The sequence below is a fragment of the Dromiciops gliroides genome, chromosome 5 (genome assembly GCF_019393635.1).
Source record: "Dromiciops gliroides isolate mDroGli1 chromosome 5, mDroGli1.pri, whole genome shotgun sequence".
NCBI classification, from domain to species: domain Eukaryota; kingdom Metazoa; phylum Chordata; class Mammalia; order Microbiotheria; family Microbiotheriidae; genus Dromiciops; species Dromiciops gliroides.
The window spans coordinates 162,545,469-162,567,354 of NC_057865.1; the positions used below are offsets into that span (position 1 = coordinate 162,545,469).

General features: G+C 37.9%; 1 protein-coding gene, 1 non-coding gene and 2 pseudogenes across 7 annotated transcripts in view; 2 read left to right on the forward strand and 2 right to left on the reverse strand.

Annotated features, from left to right (window-relative positions):
• Positions 1–2,306: 2,306 nt before the first annotated feature.
• LOC122730175 lies at positions 2,307–2,414 on the forward strand. Its single transcript, XR_006353389.1, has one exon. It is a non-coding gene; the product is annotated as a U6 spliceosomal RNA (small nuclear RNA).
• A 6,637-nt stretch (positions 2,415–9,051) lies between these two features.
• LOC122728631 lies at positions 9,052–9,862 on the reverse strand (annotated as a pseudogene).
• Positions 9,863–10,080: 218 nt separating this feature from the next.
• LOC122728632 lies at positions 10,081–12,106 on the reverse strand (annotated as a pseudogene).
• A 52-nt stretch (positions 12,107–12,158) lies between these two features.
• The window catches only part of DCLRE1C (DNA cross-link repair 1C), a 36,112-nt gene continuing 26,384 nt past the window's right edge, over positions 12,159–21,886 (forward strand). For 3 of the 6 annotated variants that reach the window (XM_043967423.1, XM_043967425.1, XM_043967424.1), the window contains exons 1-6: positions 12,159–12,374; positions 14,186–14,237; positions 14,811–14,895; positions 18,067–18,126; positions 18,784–18,839; positions 19,675–19,776. In XM_043967423.1, coding sequence (XP_043823358.1) covers positions 12,266–12,374; positions 14,186–14,237; positions 14,811–14,895; positions 18,067–18,126; positions 18,784–18,839; positions 19,675–19,776 — 464 coding nt within the window. In that variant the 5' untranslated portion in view covers positions 12,159–12,265. Of the gene's footprint in view, positions 12,375–14,185; positions 14,238–14,806; positions 14,896–18,066; positions 18,127–18,783; positions 18,840–19,674; positions 19,777–21,886 lie in introns of those variants that run through there. The other 3 variants (XM_043967426.1, XM_043967427.1, XM_043967428.1) reach the window with 3 other exon arrangements.

Genomic DNA, 21,886 nt, shown 5'->3' on the forward strand with positions numbered 1-21,886 from the left:
TGAGCCCAAAGCAAGATGAACAGGGAAAAAGATGTGCTGCATGGGCAGGGTAGATGGCAAGATAGCCACAGTGGATGGCTAGATAGGATGTAAAGCATGAACTAAGGCCATCTATAGTGGGTTAATTGAAATCTTGTTCACCCACTTACAATCAAGATAGTTTGGCTCAGAGTGGGAGTTCCAAAACTGAGTTATTTAACTTCTCTAGAGCAGTCAGGTGGTGCAGTAGATAGAGTGCCAGCCTGGAGTCAGGAATACGTATCTTCATAAGTCCAAATCTGGCCTCAGACATTTACAATCTCTGAACCTGAGCAAGTCATTTAACCGTATTTGTCTCAGTTTCCTCATCTGAAAAATGAGAAGGAAATGGCAAAACACTCCAATATCTTTGCCAAGAAAAGCCCAAATGGGGTCACAAAGCGTAGCACATGACTGAAGACAACTGAATAACAACAAAGGAACTATAGGACAATTTTTTCCAGTGATCCAGTCCAGAGAAGCTGTTCCAGGTGGGAAGAGATGAGGAAGCAGCAGAATAGATGGTAAGATGGAAAGGATGGCTAGCCAGATGGACTAATGGAAAGACTTTGAGTTTGTAGATGGACTGTTTATCTGTTGTCTGAAGACCATTCTGGCTAAGTTTAAGCAGACTCATTATCAAAAGGCTGGATTCAGGATAATCATATTTTCTGACCACAGACACTCATAAAGACAGTCCTCATTAAGAAGGCCTACAGGGGGCAGCTAGGTGGCAAAGTGGATAGAGCACTGGCACTGGAGTCAGGAGGACCTGAGTTAAAATCAGGCCTCAGACACTTAACACTTACTAGCTGTGTGACCTTGGGCAAGTCACTTAACCCCAATTGCCTCACCAAAAAAAAAAAAAAAAAGTGGAAACCTCCAAATGATGATGGAGACTTGGTTATAGCCTATTTGGGGCAGCTAGGTGGCGAAGTGGATAGAGCACTGGCCCTGGAGTCAGGAGTACCTGAGGTCAAATCTGGCCTCAGACACTTAACACTTACTAGCTGTGTGACCCTGGGCAAGTCACTTAACCACAATTGCCTCACAAAAAAAAAAAAGGCCTACAAAAGAAACTAACATTCTTTGTATATGATATGGTGTTCTACTTAGGAAATCCTAGAGAATCAACTAAAAATGACTTGAAATTATTAACAACTTTAGCAAAGTTGCAAGTTACAAAATAAGCCCACAGAAATCATCAGCATTTCTATATATTACCAACAAAGTCCAGCAACGACAGATAGGAAGAGAAAAATTCCATTTAAAATAACTATAGACAATATAAAATACTTTGGAGTCTACCTGCCAAAACAAACACAGGAACTATATGAACAGAACTATAAAACACTTTTCACATAAATAAAGTGAGATCTAAATAATTGGAAAATTATCAATTGCTCCTGGGTAGGTCGAGCCAACATAATAAAAAAGACAATCCTATCTAAGTTAATTTATCTATTTAGTGCCATACTAAACTATCAAAAATATTTTTTAGATCTGGAAAAAATAATATGAAAATTCATCTACAAGAACAAAAGCTCAGGGATATCAAGGGAATTAATGAAAAGAAATGTGAAATAAGATGGTCTAGCCGTACCAGATCTCAAACTGTATTATAAAGCAGTAATTATCAAAACAATCTGGTACTGGCTAAGGAATAGAGGTGGAGGGGCAGCTAGATGATGCAGTGGATAGAGCACTGGCCCTGGATTCAGGAGTACCTGAGTTCAAATCTGGCCTCAGACACTTAATACTTACTAGCTGTGTGACCCTGGGCAAGTCACTTAACCCCAATTGCCTCACCAAAAAAAAAAAAAAAGAAATAGAGGTGGATCAGTGGAATAGAATAGATACAAATTACACTGCAGTAAATGACTATAGTAATCTAGTATATGATAAACCCAAATATCCAAGCTTTTGGAACAAAAACTAATCATTTGACAAAAACTGCCAGGAAAACTGAAAAACAGTATGGCAGAAACTAGGTATAGACCAACATCTCACACTGTATACTAAATAAGGTCAAAATAGGTACATGATTTACACATAAAGGGTGATACCATAAGCAAATTAAGTGAGCACAGAATTCTTTATCAGATTTATGGATGAAGGAAGAATTTAGGACCAAAGAAGATACAGAGAGCAATACAAAAGGTATTAAAAAGCTTTTGCACAAACAAAACCAATGTAACCAATATTCTAAGGGAAAAAGAAAACTGGGAAAGAATTTTTGAAACAAGTATCTCTGATAAAAGCCTCATTTCTCAAATATATAGAGAACTGTGCTCGCTTCGGCAGCACATATACTAAAATTGGAACGATACAGAGAAGAGTAGCATGGCCCCCTGCGCAAGGATGACATGCAAATTCGTGAAGCGTCAAATATATAGAGAACTGAGTCAAATTTATAAAAATACAAGTCATTCCCCAATTGATAAGTGGTCAAAGGATATGAACTGGCAGTTTTCAGACAAAGAAATCAGCTATCTGTAGTCATATTAAAATGTTTTAAATAACTATCGATTAGAGAAATGCACATTAAAACAACTCTGAGGTATCACCTCACATCTATCAGAGTAGCAAATATAACAAAAAAGGAAAATGTTGGATGTTGGAGGGGATGTGGGAAAACTGGGATGCTAATCCACTGTTGGTAGAGTTGTGAATAGATCCAACCATTCTGGAGAAGAATTTGGAATTATGTCCAAAGGGCTATAAAACTGTGCATACCTTTTTATCCAGCAACACCACTACTAGATTTATATCCCAGACATCCCCCAAAAGAGAAAAAAACCCATTTGAACAAAAATATTTATAGCAGTTCTTTTTGTGGTGGCTAAGAATTGGAAAGCAAAGGGATGCTTATCAATTGGGAAATGACTCAACAAGCTGTGATATATGATGGTGATGCAATATTATTGTGCTATAAAAAAATGCCAAACAGGACAATTTCAGAAAGGCCTGGAAAGACTTACATGAACTGATGTATAGTAAAGTAAGCAGGACTAGGAGAGACAGCACAGAGACTGTGCACAGAGACAGAAATATTGTGAATGACAACTATTCTCAGCAATACAATGATCCAAGACAATCAAGGACTAATGATAAAGCATACTATCTACCTCCAAAGAAAGAACTGATATTGATGGAACACAGACTGAAGCATGCTATTTTACACTCTTTCATTTTTTTCTTTTACTTGAGTTTTCTTTTTTAAATCAAATTAACCAATGGTTTATCAATTTTATGGTGTTTTTTTTCATAAAACCAGCTCTTAGTTTTATTGATTAATTCTATAGTTTTCTTGCTTTCAATTTTATTAATTTCTCCTTTAATTTTCAGGATTTCTAATTTAGCATTTAATTGGGGATTTTTAATTTGTTCTTTTTCTAGCTTTTTAAGTTGCATGCCCAATTCATTGATCTCCTCTTTCTCTTTTTTATTCATATAAGCAGTTAGAGATATAAAATTTCCCCTAAGCACTGCTTTGGCTGCATCTCGTAGATTTTGGCATGTTGTGTCATTATTGTCATTCTCTTGGATTATTGATTATTGATTGTTTCTATGATTTGTTGTTTGACCCACTTACTTGAGTTTCTTATACAAAATGACTTATAGGGTCATATTTTACATAATTGCACATGTATAACCTATATCTAATTGCTTACTGCCTCAGGGGGAGGGGGAGGGGATGGAGGTAAAGAAGGTTCAAATTTGGAACTCAAAACTTGAAATAAAAATATTTATTATTTCTTTTTCAATAACAGACTCAGAACTATGACTCTCAGAAGGTTGTGAGCCCACACAGTGCAGAAATGGCACCTAGTTTGGGGCCATTATAGGCAGCTAGGAAATTTTTGAGATGAAAGAAATGCAAGTGGTAGACTAGAAAGGTGACTAGAGAACAGATGCAAAGGCTGGAGAACAGAACAAAGGGCCATGGCTAGGGTTAAGTAGAGGCATGACTAGATAAGGCATGAGCTACAGAGAACAAAAGGCACAGGTGGCAGCTGTGTGAAGAAATATCAGCACTTGCTAGACTGAGCACTCCAGATAACTGTGCAAAAGAAGTCATGGGATGTGCCCTTGTAGAGGAAGTGCCAATGCTCATTTTTAACATCTATGGGTTTCTATCTTCTGCTTTTACTAGGTTGGGAAAAAATCCATTGGAGAACAGATGAGTACAACTGGGAGACATTTGGTATGGGTACTAAGAACTCTGTTAATTTACTGCATTTGATTTACTTTACTATTTTCTTTATCTTTTTTAGCTTTGATTTCATATGTTTCATTCAGGTCTGACTGGCCTGTGCTACAGTGGATGGGGCAAATAAGCTAAAAAGAATAATTTTAAGAAGTTCTCTAAACTTAAATCTATTCCACATAAACTTAGAGCTGTAATTCTGGACTATTTTTCACTTTCATTTTTTTTACTTGAATTTTCTTAAACAAAATGACTTATATGATCATATTTTATATAATTGCACATGTATAATCTCTATCTGATTGCTTACTGCCTCAGGGAGAGAGGGAGAAGGGAAGAGGGAAGGAAGAATAGATTTTGGTGTCCATCACCTAGTGATAAGTAACTCACTACCAAATAAGGCAGTCAGCCCCACTTTGTGGAGATAGTTTTGATTGTTAGAAAGTTCTTCCCAATAATAAGCTAAACTAAGCTTCCCTGTAATTTAACTCCATTGTTCCTATTTCTATCCTCTGGGACTTCACAAGATAATTCAAGTTCCTTTTTCTAGGCTTTCAAATATTTGCAGCAACTATCATGCTCTCCACTCTAAATCTTTTATTTTTCTAGCTAAACCCACTCAGTTCCTTCAGTCTCCAGGCTCTTTACCATCCTTATTCCCTAGATAAGCTCTAGTTTGTCAATGTCATTCTAGAATGTGAAGACTAGAACTGATCATATAATACCATAGATATGGTATGAGCATGGTGGAATGTAATACCCTGGCAGGGCACTCTTGGTGGAGGCAAACATAGCAACGAGTAATTTGTGGGAAGCAGCTTAAACATGGTTCTGATCCATGCAACTCAGAGCTTAGTTTGTACTCAGCCATGTTCAGACCATATCTGTAATATTCAGCAAATAACAAAAGCAGTAACAATAATATTTAACATTTGCATGTTTATAAGACTCTTTCATTCCATTTTCATCTCATTCTTGTAAACTATAGTTACACTGGTGGGAGCAAATGAGCCAAAGAGAATGGTCTATGAGAAGGTCCCTATGAGTAATCCACCCCATGTAAACAGAGTTGGAGTTCTGGGCCATGCATTCCATATCCTTCCAGTGAAAGAGAGTTCACTACTAAAAAGGCAACCAATCTCATTTTATTCTAAGCATGACACAACGTGGTGAGACCGTCATTTGTTCTATTCTCCCCACAGCTGCCAAAGTTATTATTCCTAAATCGCAATTCTAACCATGTTACTTGCCTACTCAATAAACTTTAGGACTCCTTATTGCCTGTAGGATCAAATATAAATTTCTATTGGGTACTTAAAGCCCTTCGCAGCTATGTCTCATTCTGTCTTTCCAGACTTATTACATACATGCACACTATGGTCCAACCAAGCTGACCTTCATCTTCCTCATACAGGGCATTCCATCTTTCATCTCAGTGCTTTTGCACTGGCTATACCCCATATCTGAAATGTAACCCTTCTTTACCTCTACTACTCATACTGACCACCTCTTTCTTTCTTTTTCTTTCTTTCTTTCTTTCTTTCTTTCTTTCTTTCTTTCTTTCTTTCTTTCTTTCTTTCTTTCTTTCTTTCTTTCTTTCTTTCTTTCTTTCTTTCTTTCTTTCTTTCTTTCTTTCTTTCTTTCTTTCTTTCTTTCTTTTTGGTGAGGCAATTAGGGTTAAGTGACTTGCCCATAGTCACACAGCTAGTAAGTGCCAAGTGTCTGAGGCTGGATTTGAACTCAGGTCCTCCTGACTCCAGGGCTGGTGCTCTATCCACTGTGCCATCTAGTTGCCCAGCCATCTAGCTCCCCCACCATTTTCAACATACCTTTCCAGATATTCCCATCACCTAGTGGCTTCCTCCTAAAATTTTCTTGTATCTAATTTGTATATATTCTATCATAAAAGTATTTTATTATTTTATTATTTTCCAGTTACTTGTAAAGATAGTTTTCAACATTAGTTTTCATAATATTTTTAGTTCCAAATTTTTCCTACTCCCTCTCTTCCCTCCCCCCTCCCCAAGATGAAAGCAATCTGATATAGGTTATATATGTACAGTCATATTAAACATATTTCTGCATTATTCATGTTGTGAAAGAAGAATCAGAACAAAAGGGAAAATCCTCAAAAAAGTAAAAACAAAAACAAAAGTAGAAACAGTATGGTTCAATCTGCATTCAGAATCCACAGTTCTTTTTTTGGATGTGGAGAACATTTTCCATCATGAGTTCTTTGGAATTGTCTTGGATCATTGCACTGTTGAGAAGAGCCAAGTCTATCACAGTTGATTATCGCACAATGTTGCTGTTACTGTGTACAATGTTCTTCTGGTTCTGCTCATTTCACTTAGCATCAGTCCACTTAAGTCTTTCCAAGTTTTTCTGAATTCTGCTTGTTCATCATTTCATATACCACAACTTGTTCAGCCATTCCCCAATTGATGGGCATTCCCTCAATTTCCAATTCTTTGCCACCGCAAAGAGAGCTGCTATAAATATTTTTGTACATGTGGGTTCTTTTCCCTTTTTAATGATCTCTTTGGAATACAGACCTAGTAGTGGTATTACTGTGTCAAAGAGTATGTACAGTCCCATAGCCCTTTGGGCATAATTCCAAATTGCTCTCCAGAATGGTTGAATCAGTTCACGACTTCACCAACAATGTATTAGTGTTGCAGTTTTTCCACAGCTTCTCCAATTTGTATATATTCTATACATCTCTCTCATACATATCTCTGTGTGTGTGTGTGTGTGTATATATATATATACATATATATATATATATGTATGTATGTTTATGGGGCTACACTGCAAATTCTTTGAGGTTGGGGTCTATTTCTGTTTAATTTTTGTCTTTGTATCCTCAATGTCTAGAATAGACATAGAAGTTACTTAATATATGCTTAATTAATTGATAACTATTAATACAGTCTAAGGTAACATAGATTTTATTTGGAAGCCTTGTCACACTGTCAACTCTTATTAAGCTTATAGTCAATTAAATCTCTAGGCCTTTCTCATATCAACCAGGTCTCTCCCCATCTCTACTTGTAGGGTTGATTTTTTGAACCTGAGTGCAGAATTTTGTGTTTATTCCTACTAAATTTCATCTACTTTGCTTCATCCCAAAGTTTCTATTCTGATAAACTAATTTTGAATTTTCATCCTTTCATCCATCATAATAGTGGCTTTCTTTTCAAGTTTTATGACAACCAGAAATTAATAATCATGCCTAACATAAAGGCATACTTTTGATCTCCTTGATAAAAATATTAAACAGGACAGAGCTAAGGACAATGTCTTACAAGCAATTCTACTAGAGGCTTTCCTCCTGGTTAACATGAATTAGTCAACATTCATTTAGTACAGTCACTCTGGAAGTTACAAATACATCTACATGTATTTTCTTGCTGTTAAACACCACTCCATTTTGTTCCACAAACTTATTAGAAGAGGCTGTGTCTTCCTGATATCAAGATTCATTACATTTCTAATTGTATGCAGTTGTATTCCCTTGATTTTCCAATTCAGTGTGCCTTTCATAAAAGAATATTACATATTCATGGAATTTTAGACCCAGAAAGCACTATAAGGACAATATAGTCCAGAAATTAGGCATCTTAGGCATAGGATTTTGGAGACCTTTTATTTATCCTTCCAATTTGCTAAAACAAAGCTTTTAAAACTGTGGTCCTGACCCCATATCGGTCAAAAGTACAACAGACATATGGTGTTTCATAACTGAATGTAGTAGGGGGCGGAGCCAAGATGGCAGAGGAAAGACATTAAACCCACAAGGCTCCTGATACAATCACCAATAGTAATAAAAGAACCCTTGGGGCAGAAAAAACACACAAAAATATGGGCTGAGAGTTTTCTCCAGCTATAGATAGATTTCAGGGGGCCATGCTGGGCCACAAATAACTGAATGTAGGGATGGGGGCAGCTAGATGGCACAGTCAATAAAGCATTGGCCTTGGATTCAGGAGGACCTGAGTTCAAATGCAGCCTCAGACACTTGACACTAACTGTGTGACCCTGGGCAAGTCACTTAACCCTCATTGCCCTGCAAAAAACCAAAAACAAACAAAAAAGCTTATGTATACCTATTTTATATGCTTGTATACCCGGGGTCATGTAAAAATTTCTCAGCTGAAAAGGGGTTGCAAGTAGAAAAACTTTAAGAAGCCCTGTCCTAAAAGATCACATTAAAAATATATATATATTTGGGGGGGAGTGGTCCTCACCTGTTTGCACTAAGACCATATAATTAGTTTGTGATCAAAAAGGCTGATAACCGTTTGTGGATTATCCTGGTTCTTTTCCAGTTGCCTCTCTTTCAGGTACCTTTTACAATTTCAGCTACATTGACAATAAGATACCAATTGCAGTGTTTGTTGGGTGAAATTTTTTGTCATTGATCTTTATAGTTTGTCTTCCCTCTACCCTAAAAACCTCAGAACAATTCTAGATCTGCAGCTCTTCCCACTACTCCATCCTTCCTTTTTTTTTTTTTAGTTTTAACTTACTTTTTATTCAAGAATTTACTCATAGGCAAAACATTTAAGAATACTTTAAAATAAAAACATATGATGTTTAAAGGGCAAAACCTAAATTTAGGGAACATGACATTACCAAAAGAATGATAATTTTCTTAATAAATTAACCTCTAAAAATTCTCATGGAATCTAGAAGATTCTAGATGATGGACTGCATTAAAAATTAATAATAAATGAAAGTTGCAGATAACAGGCAAATTTGTTGATAAACATAAATGTCAGCTTTATTCTTCTGAAGGATGGAAACCAGTATTTAATTCTTTATATGACAAAATGAAAAAGATTTTTCAGTATTTTGACTTTTTCTCCAGCAGCAAATGTGTGTGTTTGGTCAAGTTCCTTTTTTCTTTCTTGCTGTTGCTGGACATTCTTTTTTAGATACTCTAGCCTTTTTGTAATAGCAAAATCCTCATGTTTCTCAGTTTCTCAAAAGTATGAAACTCCAAGTGTACTTGCTCTATTTGGTCTCATAAATCATACAAATGTTTCATTAGTTCCATTGCTAGAGATTGGTAGCCACTAAAGAACATTTCCATCTTCTTTTCTATTTTTGTAGCTCTCTTAGCTTCTGTTATATGCTTCCTATTCTTTCAAGGCTCTCTTCAAGTGATTTAATCCAGTCCCTTTTGTGAGCCAGCTTGACTACTGTGTCAGCTCTGTCCAGGTAGATATAAAACTTGACTGTAACATTCTTACCACACCTGGTTATAACCTTCATTTGAAAGCCTGCCATGGCTTATTCCTTGTTTTACTACTTCTATCTTCTCTGTCAAAAGGTTTTGAGCTTTCTTCAGTTCATCTTCAGATAATTTTTCATAGGTGAATTCTGGGTAAGTTATGTGCTTAGTACTATTCCTTACTAATCCCAAAGTTTTTTGGTTTTTATTTTTAACTTGTTCTCCATAAGGATGATGCAGAAGATTGTAATGAAGCAGTGTGATTATCTCTTTTTAATAATTAGTTCTTCACTTTTCTGTAGGTCTGTTAGTGGTGCTTATATGTTTAAGGGTCTTAGGATAGTTTCATTTATTTCTGAAGGTCTTGGTAAATCCTTCTGAACAGCTTTGTGCATTTCCTTTATACATTATGCTTTTGAGCATCTACATCAACAGCATCTTCTACTTAAGTTTCATCAATCTCATGGTCTCCTTTTCTTTGGATCAGGAAGGTCCATGAACTTTAAATGGAGATTTTCTATCTGCTTCACAAGGAGGGGTCATTATAATCTGCAGTACCTCTTCAGAATTTATGTTTAACTTGTTCCTTAGAGGGGTTTTACTTGGGATAGTGCTAACAACTGGTATGGGAGTCATTCCACATAGAGGAGAATATTCCTTGAGGAATCTTGAATGGCATGCACAGGACTGTATTTGATGTCTGAATGATCTGTCCTTGTGGAGTCACACCAGAGAAGTCACTCTTAAGCCATGGTATATTAAGACCACCTTTCAGATGGAATATTATTGTGCTATAAGAAATGACAAGCAGAAAAAAAAAAAAACTGGGGCAGCTAGGTAGCACAATGGATAAAGCACCAGCCTTGGAATCAGCAGGACCTGAGTTCAAATCTGACCTCACACACATGACACTTACTAGCTGTGTGACCCTGGGCGACTCACTTCACTCTCACTGCCCTGCAAAAAACCCCAAACCAAACAAACAAACAAAAAGAAATGACAAGCAGGATGATTTTAGAAAGGCCTAGAAAGACTTATATGAACTGATATATAGTGAAGTGAGCAGAACCAGGAGAATGTTGTGCACAGAGACAGCAATATTGTTTGATGAAGAACTGTGAATGACTTAACTATTCTTAGCAATAAGATCCAAGACAATCCTAAAGGACTATAGATGAAACATACTATCTACCTCCAAAGAAAGAACTGATGTTGATGGAACACAGCCTGAAGCATGCTATTTTTTACTTTCATTTTTTCCTTTTATTAAGGTTTTCTCGTACAAAATGACTAATATGGTATTGTTTTACATAATCGTACATGTATGACCCATATCTGATTGCTTACTGCCTCAGGGAGGGGGTAGGGGAAGGAGGGATAAAAATTGGAACTCAAAACTATAAATAAAAATGTTTATTACTTTAAAAAAAAGACTACCTTTCAGTGGGCTGTCCCCGTTGGCATCAAGTTTTGTGCTTCCTTCAGGAAGGGCAGCCAGAGTTTTTGGTGTTGTCAGTGATACTATTTTTGGTGACATTATACTCAAACAAAAGAGAATTGGAAGCAGAATGAATTATGGTGGATTCCTCTGCTGTTTGATGTGCAATTTCAGTTGCTTGGCCGACTTTCACAACTTCCTTAAGTTCTGCATCCAAGATCTAAGGTCTAAGGTGCAGAAAGTACTGATTTGCTGCTCTTGCTGCTGTTTCATCTTTATCTTCTTTTTTGGTAAATTTCCATACTAAACTGTTCTGAAGAATAGCTGATGGAAAATCAGAATTTCTTCCTATATCTATTTTCTTCTTCAGATCTTAACTCCCCATCGAGATCATGCTGTAACTACTTAAAATCTGTATCAAGTGCCTGATAATTTTCTTCAGATGTGTCATAAAAACCTGGAGCTGCCCCCCCCCCCCATGGAATTTCTGCATTATAATCTCTCTTCTTTTTCCTTTTCTTCTGGAGGGCAGTGTGGCACCCTGCTTCTTTGCATCGTTTTTCTCTTGCTTTCCTCTTGGCCTTCTTTCCTCTAGCTTCTGAGAGTATTTAGAGTTCATCCTCATCCATATCAGTTGGATCATATCTGGCTGGTTTCATTTCTGGATTTGAATCAAACTTTCTAGGTTTAAGTTTTTATGGATCATCTGCGGTCTCTTCTTCATTCTCTCTTTGGGCAGCTTTATCCAGGAGATAGTGCTCCAAGCACTATTCAGTCCTTCACCCGATGACTGGGGCAGTGGTTCTACACTGGGTGTGCATCAGTTTCGCCAGGTGCAAAAGTTTTTCTTCCTCCCACCTAGACCACACTGTTTGTTGTTGTTTTTGATGCGTGGGTCCAGCCATTCATACCACCTAGTACTGCACTGCTTTGCTGATTCCCCATGCAACAGTGAAGCAAGCCGAGACCATTAGTTCTTCCCATATTTCATTCCAGTCGCTTTGAGAATTCCTCCGTATTACTCCACACTCCCCACTTTGATCAAAATCTGAGGCATCTTGGCGGAGGTGTATGCTCCGCAATCAGCTGAGGCGAACTCAAGAATATCTTCATAGTGTAGTGCATCAGAACGCCCAGCCGACCCGGAAGTGTGTGGGCGGGGAGCCCAGAGCGAGTCTCGCCCGGAGAGGGCCTTTCTCATAGGTGGAGGCCATCACTAGTGTCAGCCAATGGGGACGCTGACGGGGCCGGGCTCCAGGAAGTAAGAGGTGGAGCAGGGGCTCGGGCTAGATCCTGGCTGAGCTGTTGTAGGGTCGGTTGTTTGTTTTGTGTAGCCGGCGCAGCGGGTCCCGTGAGCGCCATGAGCTCCTTTGAGGGGCAGATGGTGGAGTATCCAGCCATCTCCATTGATCGGTTCGACAGGCAGAATCTGATGGCCCGGGCATACTTCCTCTCCCACTGCCACAAGGGTGAGTGAGTGCTGCTCGCATCCTGAGACTGGGGATCTTTGTGGGCAGCAGGGGTGGGGGAGGGCTTCCTGGGAGGGGGCTCGGCACCCGTGGCGGGGGTGGAGGGGGGTGGGTGCTGGAGTTCGGGCGAAAGGATTTGGAGCAAGCCTTGAGTAATAGAAAAGAGCAGCTTGGTGAACCAGCGCGGGGGGGGGGGGAGTGTAGGGGAAAACGTTTTATTTCATTAATTAAGCAAACATTAAAGTACTGTATTCGGAGCTGGCGATACAAAGTCGAAAGGAAAAAAAATCCCTAAGTGGTCCCTACATTCTAGGAGCTTATTATGTACGTGAGGGAAACGAAATGTTCAAGAATAAATACCGAGTAGTGTGGTGAGTGGTAGGCAAGGGATTGGGGAAGGAAAGCCCTAAGAGCTGGGGAGAAATGTAGACGGTGGCCTTTGAAAAAGGAAAAAGATGCCGAGAATGGGGAACCTGGGATTGCTCCAATCTACCTATTCACTCTCATTTTCTGATGTGACTCTTTCATCTAGATTATGCTCCAGCCAAACTTGACATACTTAATGTTTCTTGAACCTGAGATGTATTTTTCTGTCATCAAAGCCTGCTAAGACGGCTTTCTCTCTCATCTTCCCTTGTCTTTTAACCTTCTTTTAAGGCTCAGTTTTGATGCCTTCACACCATAGATCCAATCCATTGTTAAATCTTACCGTTTCTATCTGCACACTATCCTTCCTATATTGCCCCCTTTTTCCCCACGAGAACTGTCACCGGATGTGCCTGGCGTTTAGTATTCACATAATAAATGCTCTATTTTATATATCTATTTACTGGCCTACCTATGCCAGGCCCTCTTCAGTCATTCACCAGGACTGCCCTTCTGATTTGTTTTCACTCCAATCTGTATATTTTCCTAAAGCATATGTTTGACCGTGTCAGCATCCCCTCCTTTTCTCCTCCCCCCACTTCCCATTTCCACCCTCCTCCACCCACCCTCCTCCACCCACCCGCCCCCCACTTAGTAAACTCCTTTGGCTCTCTTTTACCTTCAGTATCAAAAATAAAGTCCTTAGTTTGTCATTTAAAGCTCTTTATTACCTGGCTCCTTTCTGCCTTTCCAGTCTTACACTTTACTCCCCTCAAAACACTGTGATCCAGCCATACTGGCTTGTCATTCCTCAGACCTGACACTCTGGTATCCCATCCCTCTGCACTGGGTGACCCCTCTGCCTCAAGCGCCCTGTTTCCTTACCTCCACCTTTGAGAATCCTTGGCTTTTATCAAGACTCAGCAGAAATACTACCTTCCGAAGGCTAGCTTTCTCTGTTCCCCTAGATTCTAGAGCCTTCTCCTCTAAGGTTATATTCCATTTCTTCTCCATCTCAAATGTATTTATTTACTTTAAGGGCAAGGGCTATTTTTACCTTCCAGTCTGTTCCTAGTGCTTAATAAATGCTGCTTGACTAGAGAGAGACCTAGATTCAAATTCTGAATCTGATAGATTTTATTTATATATGTTGTGTGTCTATGTGAGTGAGTCACTTAGCCTCTCAGTATTCCAGGCAATAATTCCTTAGTTACAGACAAAATTGCTGACCCACATTGTTTACAAGATGCCACATCAGGGAATTCCCTACATTGATAATGGAATCACAGGTTTGGACAAACTGACCAGGAACCGCCCCGCCCCCCCCCCCAAAAAAACAACTAATGTACTCTCTCACATACATATGTATTTCCTATCTAAATTTACTTAATAAACATTTCTAATGGATCTTGGCTCACTTATGTTTGTCGTGGTTTTTTGTTTAGACCATATGAAAGGACTGAGGGCCCCATCCTTGAAAAGAAGATTGGAATGCAGGTAATTGATTTCAATAAAGAATAAGAAAAAGTCTATTAATCTGGCAACTGGGAACTTAGGTTTGGGGTGTTATAAAAGGTAGCAGGGGAAAATGTAAAACAATGAAAATCAGGATGTTGAAGAGAGATTCCACCCCACCCCCCAGTTCAGTTTTATTTAGAGTATATGGGTTGCTTATGCCTGAAATAGTTTTCTGCCATTTCTAGAATCAAATCCCTTAAGGTTTTATTTGCCCTCAGCATCCTATCCTCTGACTAGACATAGGGGAAAGGAAAGTTTGGAATGGAACAGGCTTAAATTCACTTGTCAGATAATATTTTTTTCAATGGGAATTACAGTGATTTAATAGTTTTTTTTTTAGTTCTGTATTTATCAAGTTCTCTGTCCATTTAAAGGAACATAAGATCTGATCTGGAAAATCTTAAAAGCATTTTGTCGAAAGCCTTGGATGAGATGATCTCTAAGGTCCCTTCCAGTTCTGACATTCTATGATTCAACAGCCTTGTCCTTCTTTGAACTAAGTTAATGGCATGATAGCAATAGGAACTAATCCTTCTTTCTATTCCTTTGCAGCTTAAAGGTTCACTTATATTGTTCCCCTGTCACCAAGGAACTATTGTTAACTAGTCCCAAATACAGCTTTTGGGAGAAACGAATTGTAAGTTTATATTTTTATTAAAAAGAATGAGGGGCAGCTAGATGGCGCAGTGGTTAAAGCACCGGCCCTGGATTCAGGAGTACCTGAGTTCAAATCTGGCCTCAGACACTTGACACTTACTAGCTGTGTGACCCTGGGCAAGTCACTTAACCCCCATTGCCTAAAAAAAAAAAAAAAAAAAGAATGATACTTTTTTTGTTTTTTTTGGTGGTAAGGCAATTGGGGTTAAGTGACTTGCCCAGGGTCACACAGCTAGTAAGTTGTCAAGTGTCTGAGGCTGGATTTGAACTCTGGTCCTCCTGAATCCAGGGCCGGAGTTCTATCTACTGCGCCACCTAGCTGCCCCAGAATTCTACTTTTTCAAATGAGATTTTATTTTCTGCATAAACTGGGAATAAATTTTGGAGTTAAAAAAACCAAACAAACAGTGAAAACCATGGAAAAACTATACTTCATGTCATCTAGGGTTTGATCCAAGTCATTGGCAAACATAGTGATCTGACCAAGGCTAAGACTAGAGCCTTATGTCATTTTATCAGAGTTCTCTCTTCAGTTGGTCATCGATCTGTTCATCAGCACTCTTTGGGTCTTCTTGTTTAGCCACCTAGGAATCTATCTAATTGAATGTTGTTTCTTCCACATAATTTTATCTTGTTCTTCATGCTTATCATGTAAGCATGAGAGAATCTGCCATATGTGTAACTGAACTCTAGGTGCCATATACTGTTTCTGTGGAATTTTCCTGATCTGTCAGTCTAGTAATCCAGGAAAAAAAGAAGAAATTAGTCTGGCATCATTTGATCTTTTTTTTTTTCAATATTTTTTTTAAATTTTAGTGAGGTAATTGGGGTTAAGTGACTTGTCCAGGGTCACACAGCTAGTAAGTGTTAAGTGTCTGAGGCCGGATTTGAACTCAGGTCCTCCTGACTCCAGGGCCGGTGCTCTATCCACTGCGCCACCTAGCTGCCCCCATTCTGGGTCTTGCTTAGCGTTCCTGAAGTTGTTCTTATAGGTCTGTGTCATTCCACTGATTGTGTGTCATTACTTTCATCTATTTGTATATGACCTTTTAAAAACTTAGCTCATTGGTAATGTCATCCAGACAGAATGGGGCTCTAACCTATGTATGGCCAAAGCCGCACAGAATAGGCCCAAGACTGGTGAGTCAGGAATCAAAGAAGCAATGATTTAATTTCTAAGTGAAGAAAATAGTCCTCCTTCCTGAGAAGAGGGGCTTGCTCAGTCATGGCAGGAATTGGGCCTTTAAGCCTGAAAACCACAAAGTCTGGAATTCTTGGGTTTTGTGTAGGCAATCTCCAAGTACAACAATCACAATACAGGATTGACCAGTCTTGTGTGCTCAGTCTGCAGGTTGTTAAGGTTGTTGGGTCTTAGCAGAGTACCGAACCCCAGTAGCACAGTGGGAACAGGATCAAGGCACCTGGCTCGGTTCACTTGGTGGTTACAAGTCAGGGGAACTGCTTGATCACTTCAGCTTTGTTGTCAGAGTCTCCTAGAAAATATGGTAACTCTAAGAAATCCAAGTAGTTAGTACAATCATTACACACATCATATCAATTAACAAGAACATTATAAATCTCACTCTGACAGTAGGCTCCACTCTGCCAGACTAATTTTTTTTTTTTTACTGGATTACTAGGCTGGCAGATCATCGAAATGCCACAGAAATAATACATAGTACCTAGATTTCAGTTAGTTATATGGCAAATTCTCTCATGCTATTACTTGAACAAGATAAAGTGATGTGGAGTAAATAATTCAACTAGGTGGACTTATATGTGGCTCCTTTGTGAATTTAACTTGATACCAATCACTATTAGGTCATGCAGTGAGCTACTTTCACTATTTTCATCCTACTTATGAAAGAACTGAAATACAGGGAGATTCCATGATTTTACTGGACTCCCATCGCATGTGATTAGCAAAGGCTACTAGTGGTAGCAACACAAGGGTTAGGACCTAAAATGAATTCTGAAAACACTTAAACTTTCCCCAGAATCAGTCATTCAGTGAACAAATATCTCAAGTACCTAATAGGTCCCTGGCACTGCTGGTGCTAGGTACTGGGCACTAGAATCAGCTGAGCTTACTTAGGTTGAAATATAGAAGATTAGCAGTGTGCAAAGCAGAAATCAAGATTTACAGTTACTAAAATCTCAAGTGTGTCTCCCCTTCTTCCCTCTTTCCAACTTCTGAGATACTGGAACTTTCTAGCATTTCTATCGAGAGCCTGAAAGTCCTACCACTGATAGTTCAGATCAGATGGCTGCTTAATCAGGTCAGCCCTTAGGCAACCAAGGAGTCAGATTTAATGAAGATTAGTCCACACATTGGCTTTTTAACACAAAAAAGTACAGTTTATATGGCTGTTGTTTTTATGGTCCAAGATTAGAGCCAAGGTTTACCAGAGATATACTATACTGATATATATTGGTAAAGTGACTACATTGTGTAGTCAATAGCTTGTGAGCTCTTGAGTATATTGTAGCCTTTCAGGAACCCTACCCTTGAAGTCCAAATTAGTTTTGGGACTTTCCTGGGGCCATAGACCAGAAGGAGGTTGGGAATATTGTGAAGGACTTTGCTAGGCCTTCTTGCTTTTTCACCTTGTATTTCCAGTTCCATGCATGTGAATTTTGAAAGCACATGTAATTTTATCTTTATTCCTAATGAAGATAGCCTTTGTAAAAAATGCAACCCTCTTTTGCTTTTGAAAAATTTTGACCTTGTCAAGCTATATTAAAGATAATTATAGTGATATCTTACTTCACATTTGTTTGTGAAAATTGTATTGAGGGGTTTGTATAGGGCTTGCTTTGCACAGGATGTATAAGGCAAAAACAAATGCCTACCTTTGCAATATGTAGCCATTATGATGATAGCTCAGTGTATGCATTGTGGGTCTAGAAACTTAACCTAGTTCTGTCTTTTTAATGCATATGTCCATTTTAACTACAATGTAGTCAACTTCACTTTTAACCTTTTTTATATAATATGTTTTCCTGAACATGACATAGATAAAGATACTTTGTATTCACTTTCTGGGACTTGGGATTCTTTCTTAAGTCACTTGTGTTTGAGTTAAAGTGATTAAGAGCCATGAAGAAATATGAAATAGTGTATAAATAACATCTCATTTTATTTCAATAGATTGCTCTAGAAATTGAAACTCCAACCCAGATTTCTTTAATTGATGAAGCATCTGGTGAGGTAAACAAATATCTTTAATAATCTATTCTAAAATTAATGATAACGCTCTTGTTTGTTGGTTGCATTTGATTACTCATTTGCTTCATAGCAAAGTTTTCCTTGACATTATTTCCCTTATTATCTGTTGAACAGATCTAATCTGAAGTTTTAAAAATCATAATTATTTAGCTGAAATTGTTTCATATTAATGTTACATGTCTATACATAGAATTTTAGTTTGTGCTAGATAACTAGAAACAAAACAGTTGATAAAATGAAATAAATTTTTTCGCATTTCTACAACCATTTTTATTATTGATGAAAATGGAATCAAGACATTCAGACTCTTAAAAATTGTTTTATTGATGTCTTTTGTTTTTACATCATCTTAATTTCTAAGTATTTCTCACCTTACCCTCAACTCACAACCAAAATCCTTTGGAATAAAGACTAAAAAGAAATAGGGGAAAAAAAATTAATTTAAACTCATCAGCACATCAGCTGAGCCTGACAATATATATAGTTTTTCACACTCATGACTTCCCACCTCTGCAAAAAAGTCTGTCAGTCAACAATTCTGACAGAACCTATTCTTGAGGCATTCGGGAATATATACCATTGAACAACACTTGGGTTTAACCTGGACCTAATGTTTTTCTTCTTTGTTTTAAATTTCAGAAGGAAGAGGTTGTTGTAACTCTTTTACCAGCTGGTCACTGCCCAGGTTCAGTTATGTAAGAGATCATCTATCTCAGGGATCCTTAACTTGGGAGCCATGAACTTGTTTTCTAATATTTTGATAACTGTTTATCAGTATAATTGGTTTTCTTTGGAATCCTTTGTATTTTTCTAATGCATTTAAAAACATTATTCTGAGAAAGGGTCCATATTTTACTCTGTACCCTTATTTTATTCTTAAGAATAGGGATTATGTATATCCCTGAAAGTTTAAATTGTTTTGCTGGGATTTCTTTAGCCTTTATTTCCTATGATGAAATGGTTGGCTGAGTTAGTTATAATGGGACTTTGATAGCAGTGAAATTCTCATTACCAATCTTTCCACTTAATGTTTGCATTTTTTTTATCATATGGAATTTTCTTCCCATAAGCAGTAAGTACCTCACTGAAATGCAAGTTTTTCAAATGTTTCAGCTCAGAGAGACAACTATGCACTAAGTATTATTCATTTCTATTATTATTTTTAACAACAGAGGTAACACTTAAAAATCTGGCATTGTTAACATCAGTGGTGTAACCATGGGCCAGTCACTTAAATTTTTTCACTTAGCCTTCCTGAGCCTCAGTTTCCTCAGCTATTAAAATGTGGGTAATATTTGCATTACCTTATGAGGAAAAACATTTTGAGAACTATATGCTATATGCAAGTGATTTATTTACTAATACAATGTTAATTTACTCTTTTGTAGCCATTAAAGTTTCTGTTATTGCTGCCTTCTTTTAGGAATTGAAATATCCATTAGGTGAATTTGCTACATTATTTGACATAGTGACTTCATTAAGCTTTTTTTTTTGAATTACAGAAATTGTTGAAGTCTGTTTCTTTTGTAGGTTTTTGTTTCAGGGGAACAACGGAACAGTCTTGTACACAGGAGACTTTAGATTAGCCAAAGGGGAAGTGGCCAGAATGGAATTGTTGCACTCTGGGAGCAGGTATTATAATTTACTACAGCTGTTAAATGTAGGGCTCTTCTATAAGAATTCATGTGGGTGTAACGCTTCAATGCTCTGGGGACTCTCTTTTTCCTTTTCTTATATTTCTGACTTTTTCCATGGCTTTACACTTGTAACAATCACAGTACTGCTAATTTTAATGAATGGTCTCAGAAATAATTTCTTGTTCTTCCCCTTTAAAGGTTAATAGTGGGGCAGCTAGGTGGCACAGTGGATAAAGCACTGGCCCTGGATTCAGGAGGACCTGAGTTCAAATGCAGCCTTGGACACTTGACACTTACTAGCTGTATGACCCTGGGCAAGTCATTTAACCCTCATTGCCCCACCAAAAACCAAAAAAAAAAAAAAAAAGGTTAATAGCAGGTAGTGAGTGACTTGGGGGAAAACATTTCCTAAAATTTATAAAATCTTAAAAATGCCCTTTCAGGATTTCCAGGAAAGACATTTGAATGATAAAGTTTTAAATAATGATAGAGTTGCTTTAAAAACAATTCTAGGTTCAGTAAATAATGTGATCTCAAACTATGAACATTTCTTTAGAGGCTGCAAGAAGTCAGGAAAATCTGGGTTCAAATATCTTCTTAGACATCAGCTGTGTGACTGCTTCAGTTTCCTCATTTATAAAATAAGGGGATTGGACTTGATGGTTTTTAAGGTCCCTTAAAGCTCTAAATCCCATGATCCTTTTTGTCAACTGGTTTTAGGAAAAAAAGCTGTGAAACCATCAGATTGCAAGGAAAGAAATAAAAATCACAAATTAAGGCATCATAAAAAAAGTTTATCAGGCTGTCGAGAAAAGATGAAAAGAAATTCAGTTTTACATTGCATTGTATATGAAATTCAGGGACATGGAGCATAGACTACAATGGATCTGATCTTATTTTGTGGGTGCCTCTTCTAGCTGTGCCTTTTTGTCCCATGCCTCTCTTGTCCATGTCCTCCCTTCTGTAAGCTGCCGCTCTTTTTGTATGGGAACAGTTTGCTTGCTGAAAGGGGCAGAAGAAGTATTATGTAAGGAGAAAGGATGAAATCTACTTGTGAAACCTGAATGTTACACTGCACAAGGGTCTACTCACTACTGGCAAGGGGGGGGGGGGAGCTTCCCCTATGTCTCTTGATAATGCACAGATATCAGTGGAGTGTTCAGACTATCAATCATTTACTCCTAATTCTTGCTACATGATTGACCTGTATGTTCCAGTCATGCATCTCTGACATCCTTTACAAAGCTTTTCTCATGAAGTTCTTTGTAATTGGGGGCAGGAGAGAAGAGCTGTGGAAGGAAAGAAGATAATCATTTGTTTAGTGCCTCTTAGGTGCCAGGCACTGTGCAAAGCACTTTACAAATAGTATTTCATTTCAGCTTCACAATAGCGCTGTGAGGTAGGTGCAGCTGTTATCCCTGCTTTACAGTTGTAGAGACAAAGGCAAACAGAGGTTAAGTGGCTTTCCCAGGGTCACACAGCTAGTAATTGTCTGAGGAATGATGTTCACTACATTCTTCTCTAATGCCCTTTGGGGTACCCTCCTCTTTAATTCAAATGAGCTGAATAGTGAGTTTTGAATGCCCAGTAGTTTGGACATTTGGGTTTATTAAACCCTGTTACTGTTTGTTTGCTTCTGGATTTTGTGTATCTAATCTAGTCAACTGACCAACTTCACTTTTTAAACCAATTCCAAGGAAGTTTGATGATCTCTGCTTTGCAGTTTAGTTTGAGATTTGGTAATGTTAGGTCCCCTTTCCTTTCCACTTTTTTTTTCATTATTTCTTTTGAGATTCTTGATCTTTTGGTCCTTTAGATGAATTTTGTTATTTTAGCCCTATGATATAGTCGTTTGGTAGTTTGGTATGGTACTCAGTAAGCAAACTTAGTATTGCCATTTCTATTATATTGTCATGGCCAAACCATGACATGACAGCATTATTCAGATCCCTTTTTATTCCTGTAAATAGTATTTTGGAGTTGGTTTCTTATTTTCTTCCAGTAAAAGTTCATGCTCTGAGCTTAGGCATCTTGGGAAAAGTTATCCTTTCCCATGCCAGCCAAAACCGTTCTATCCTATTACTTATGTACATGTAATAAACTCC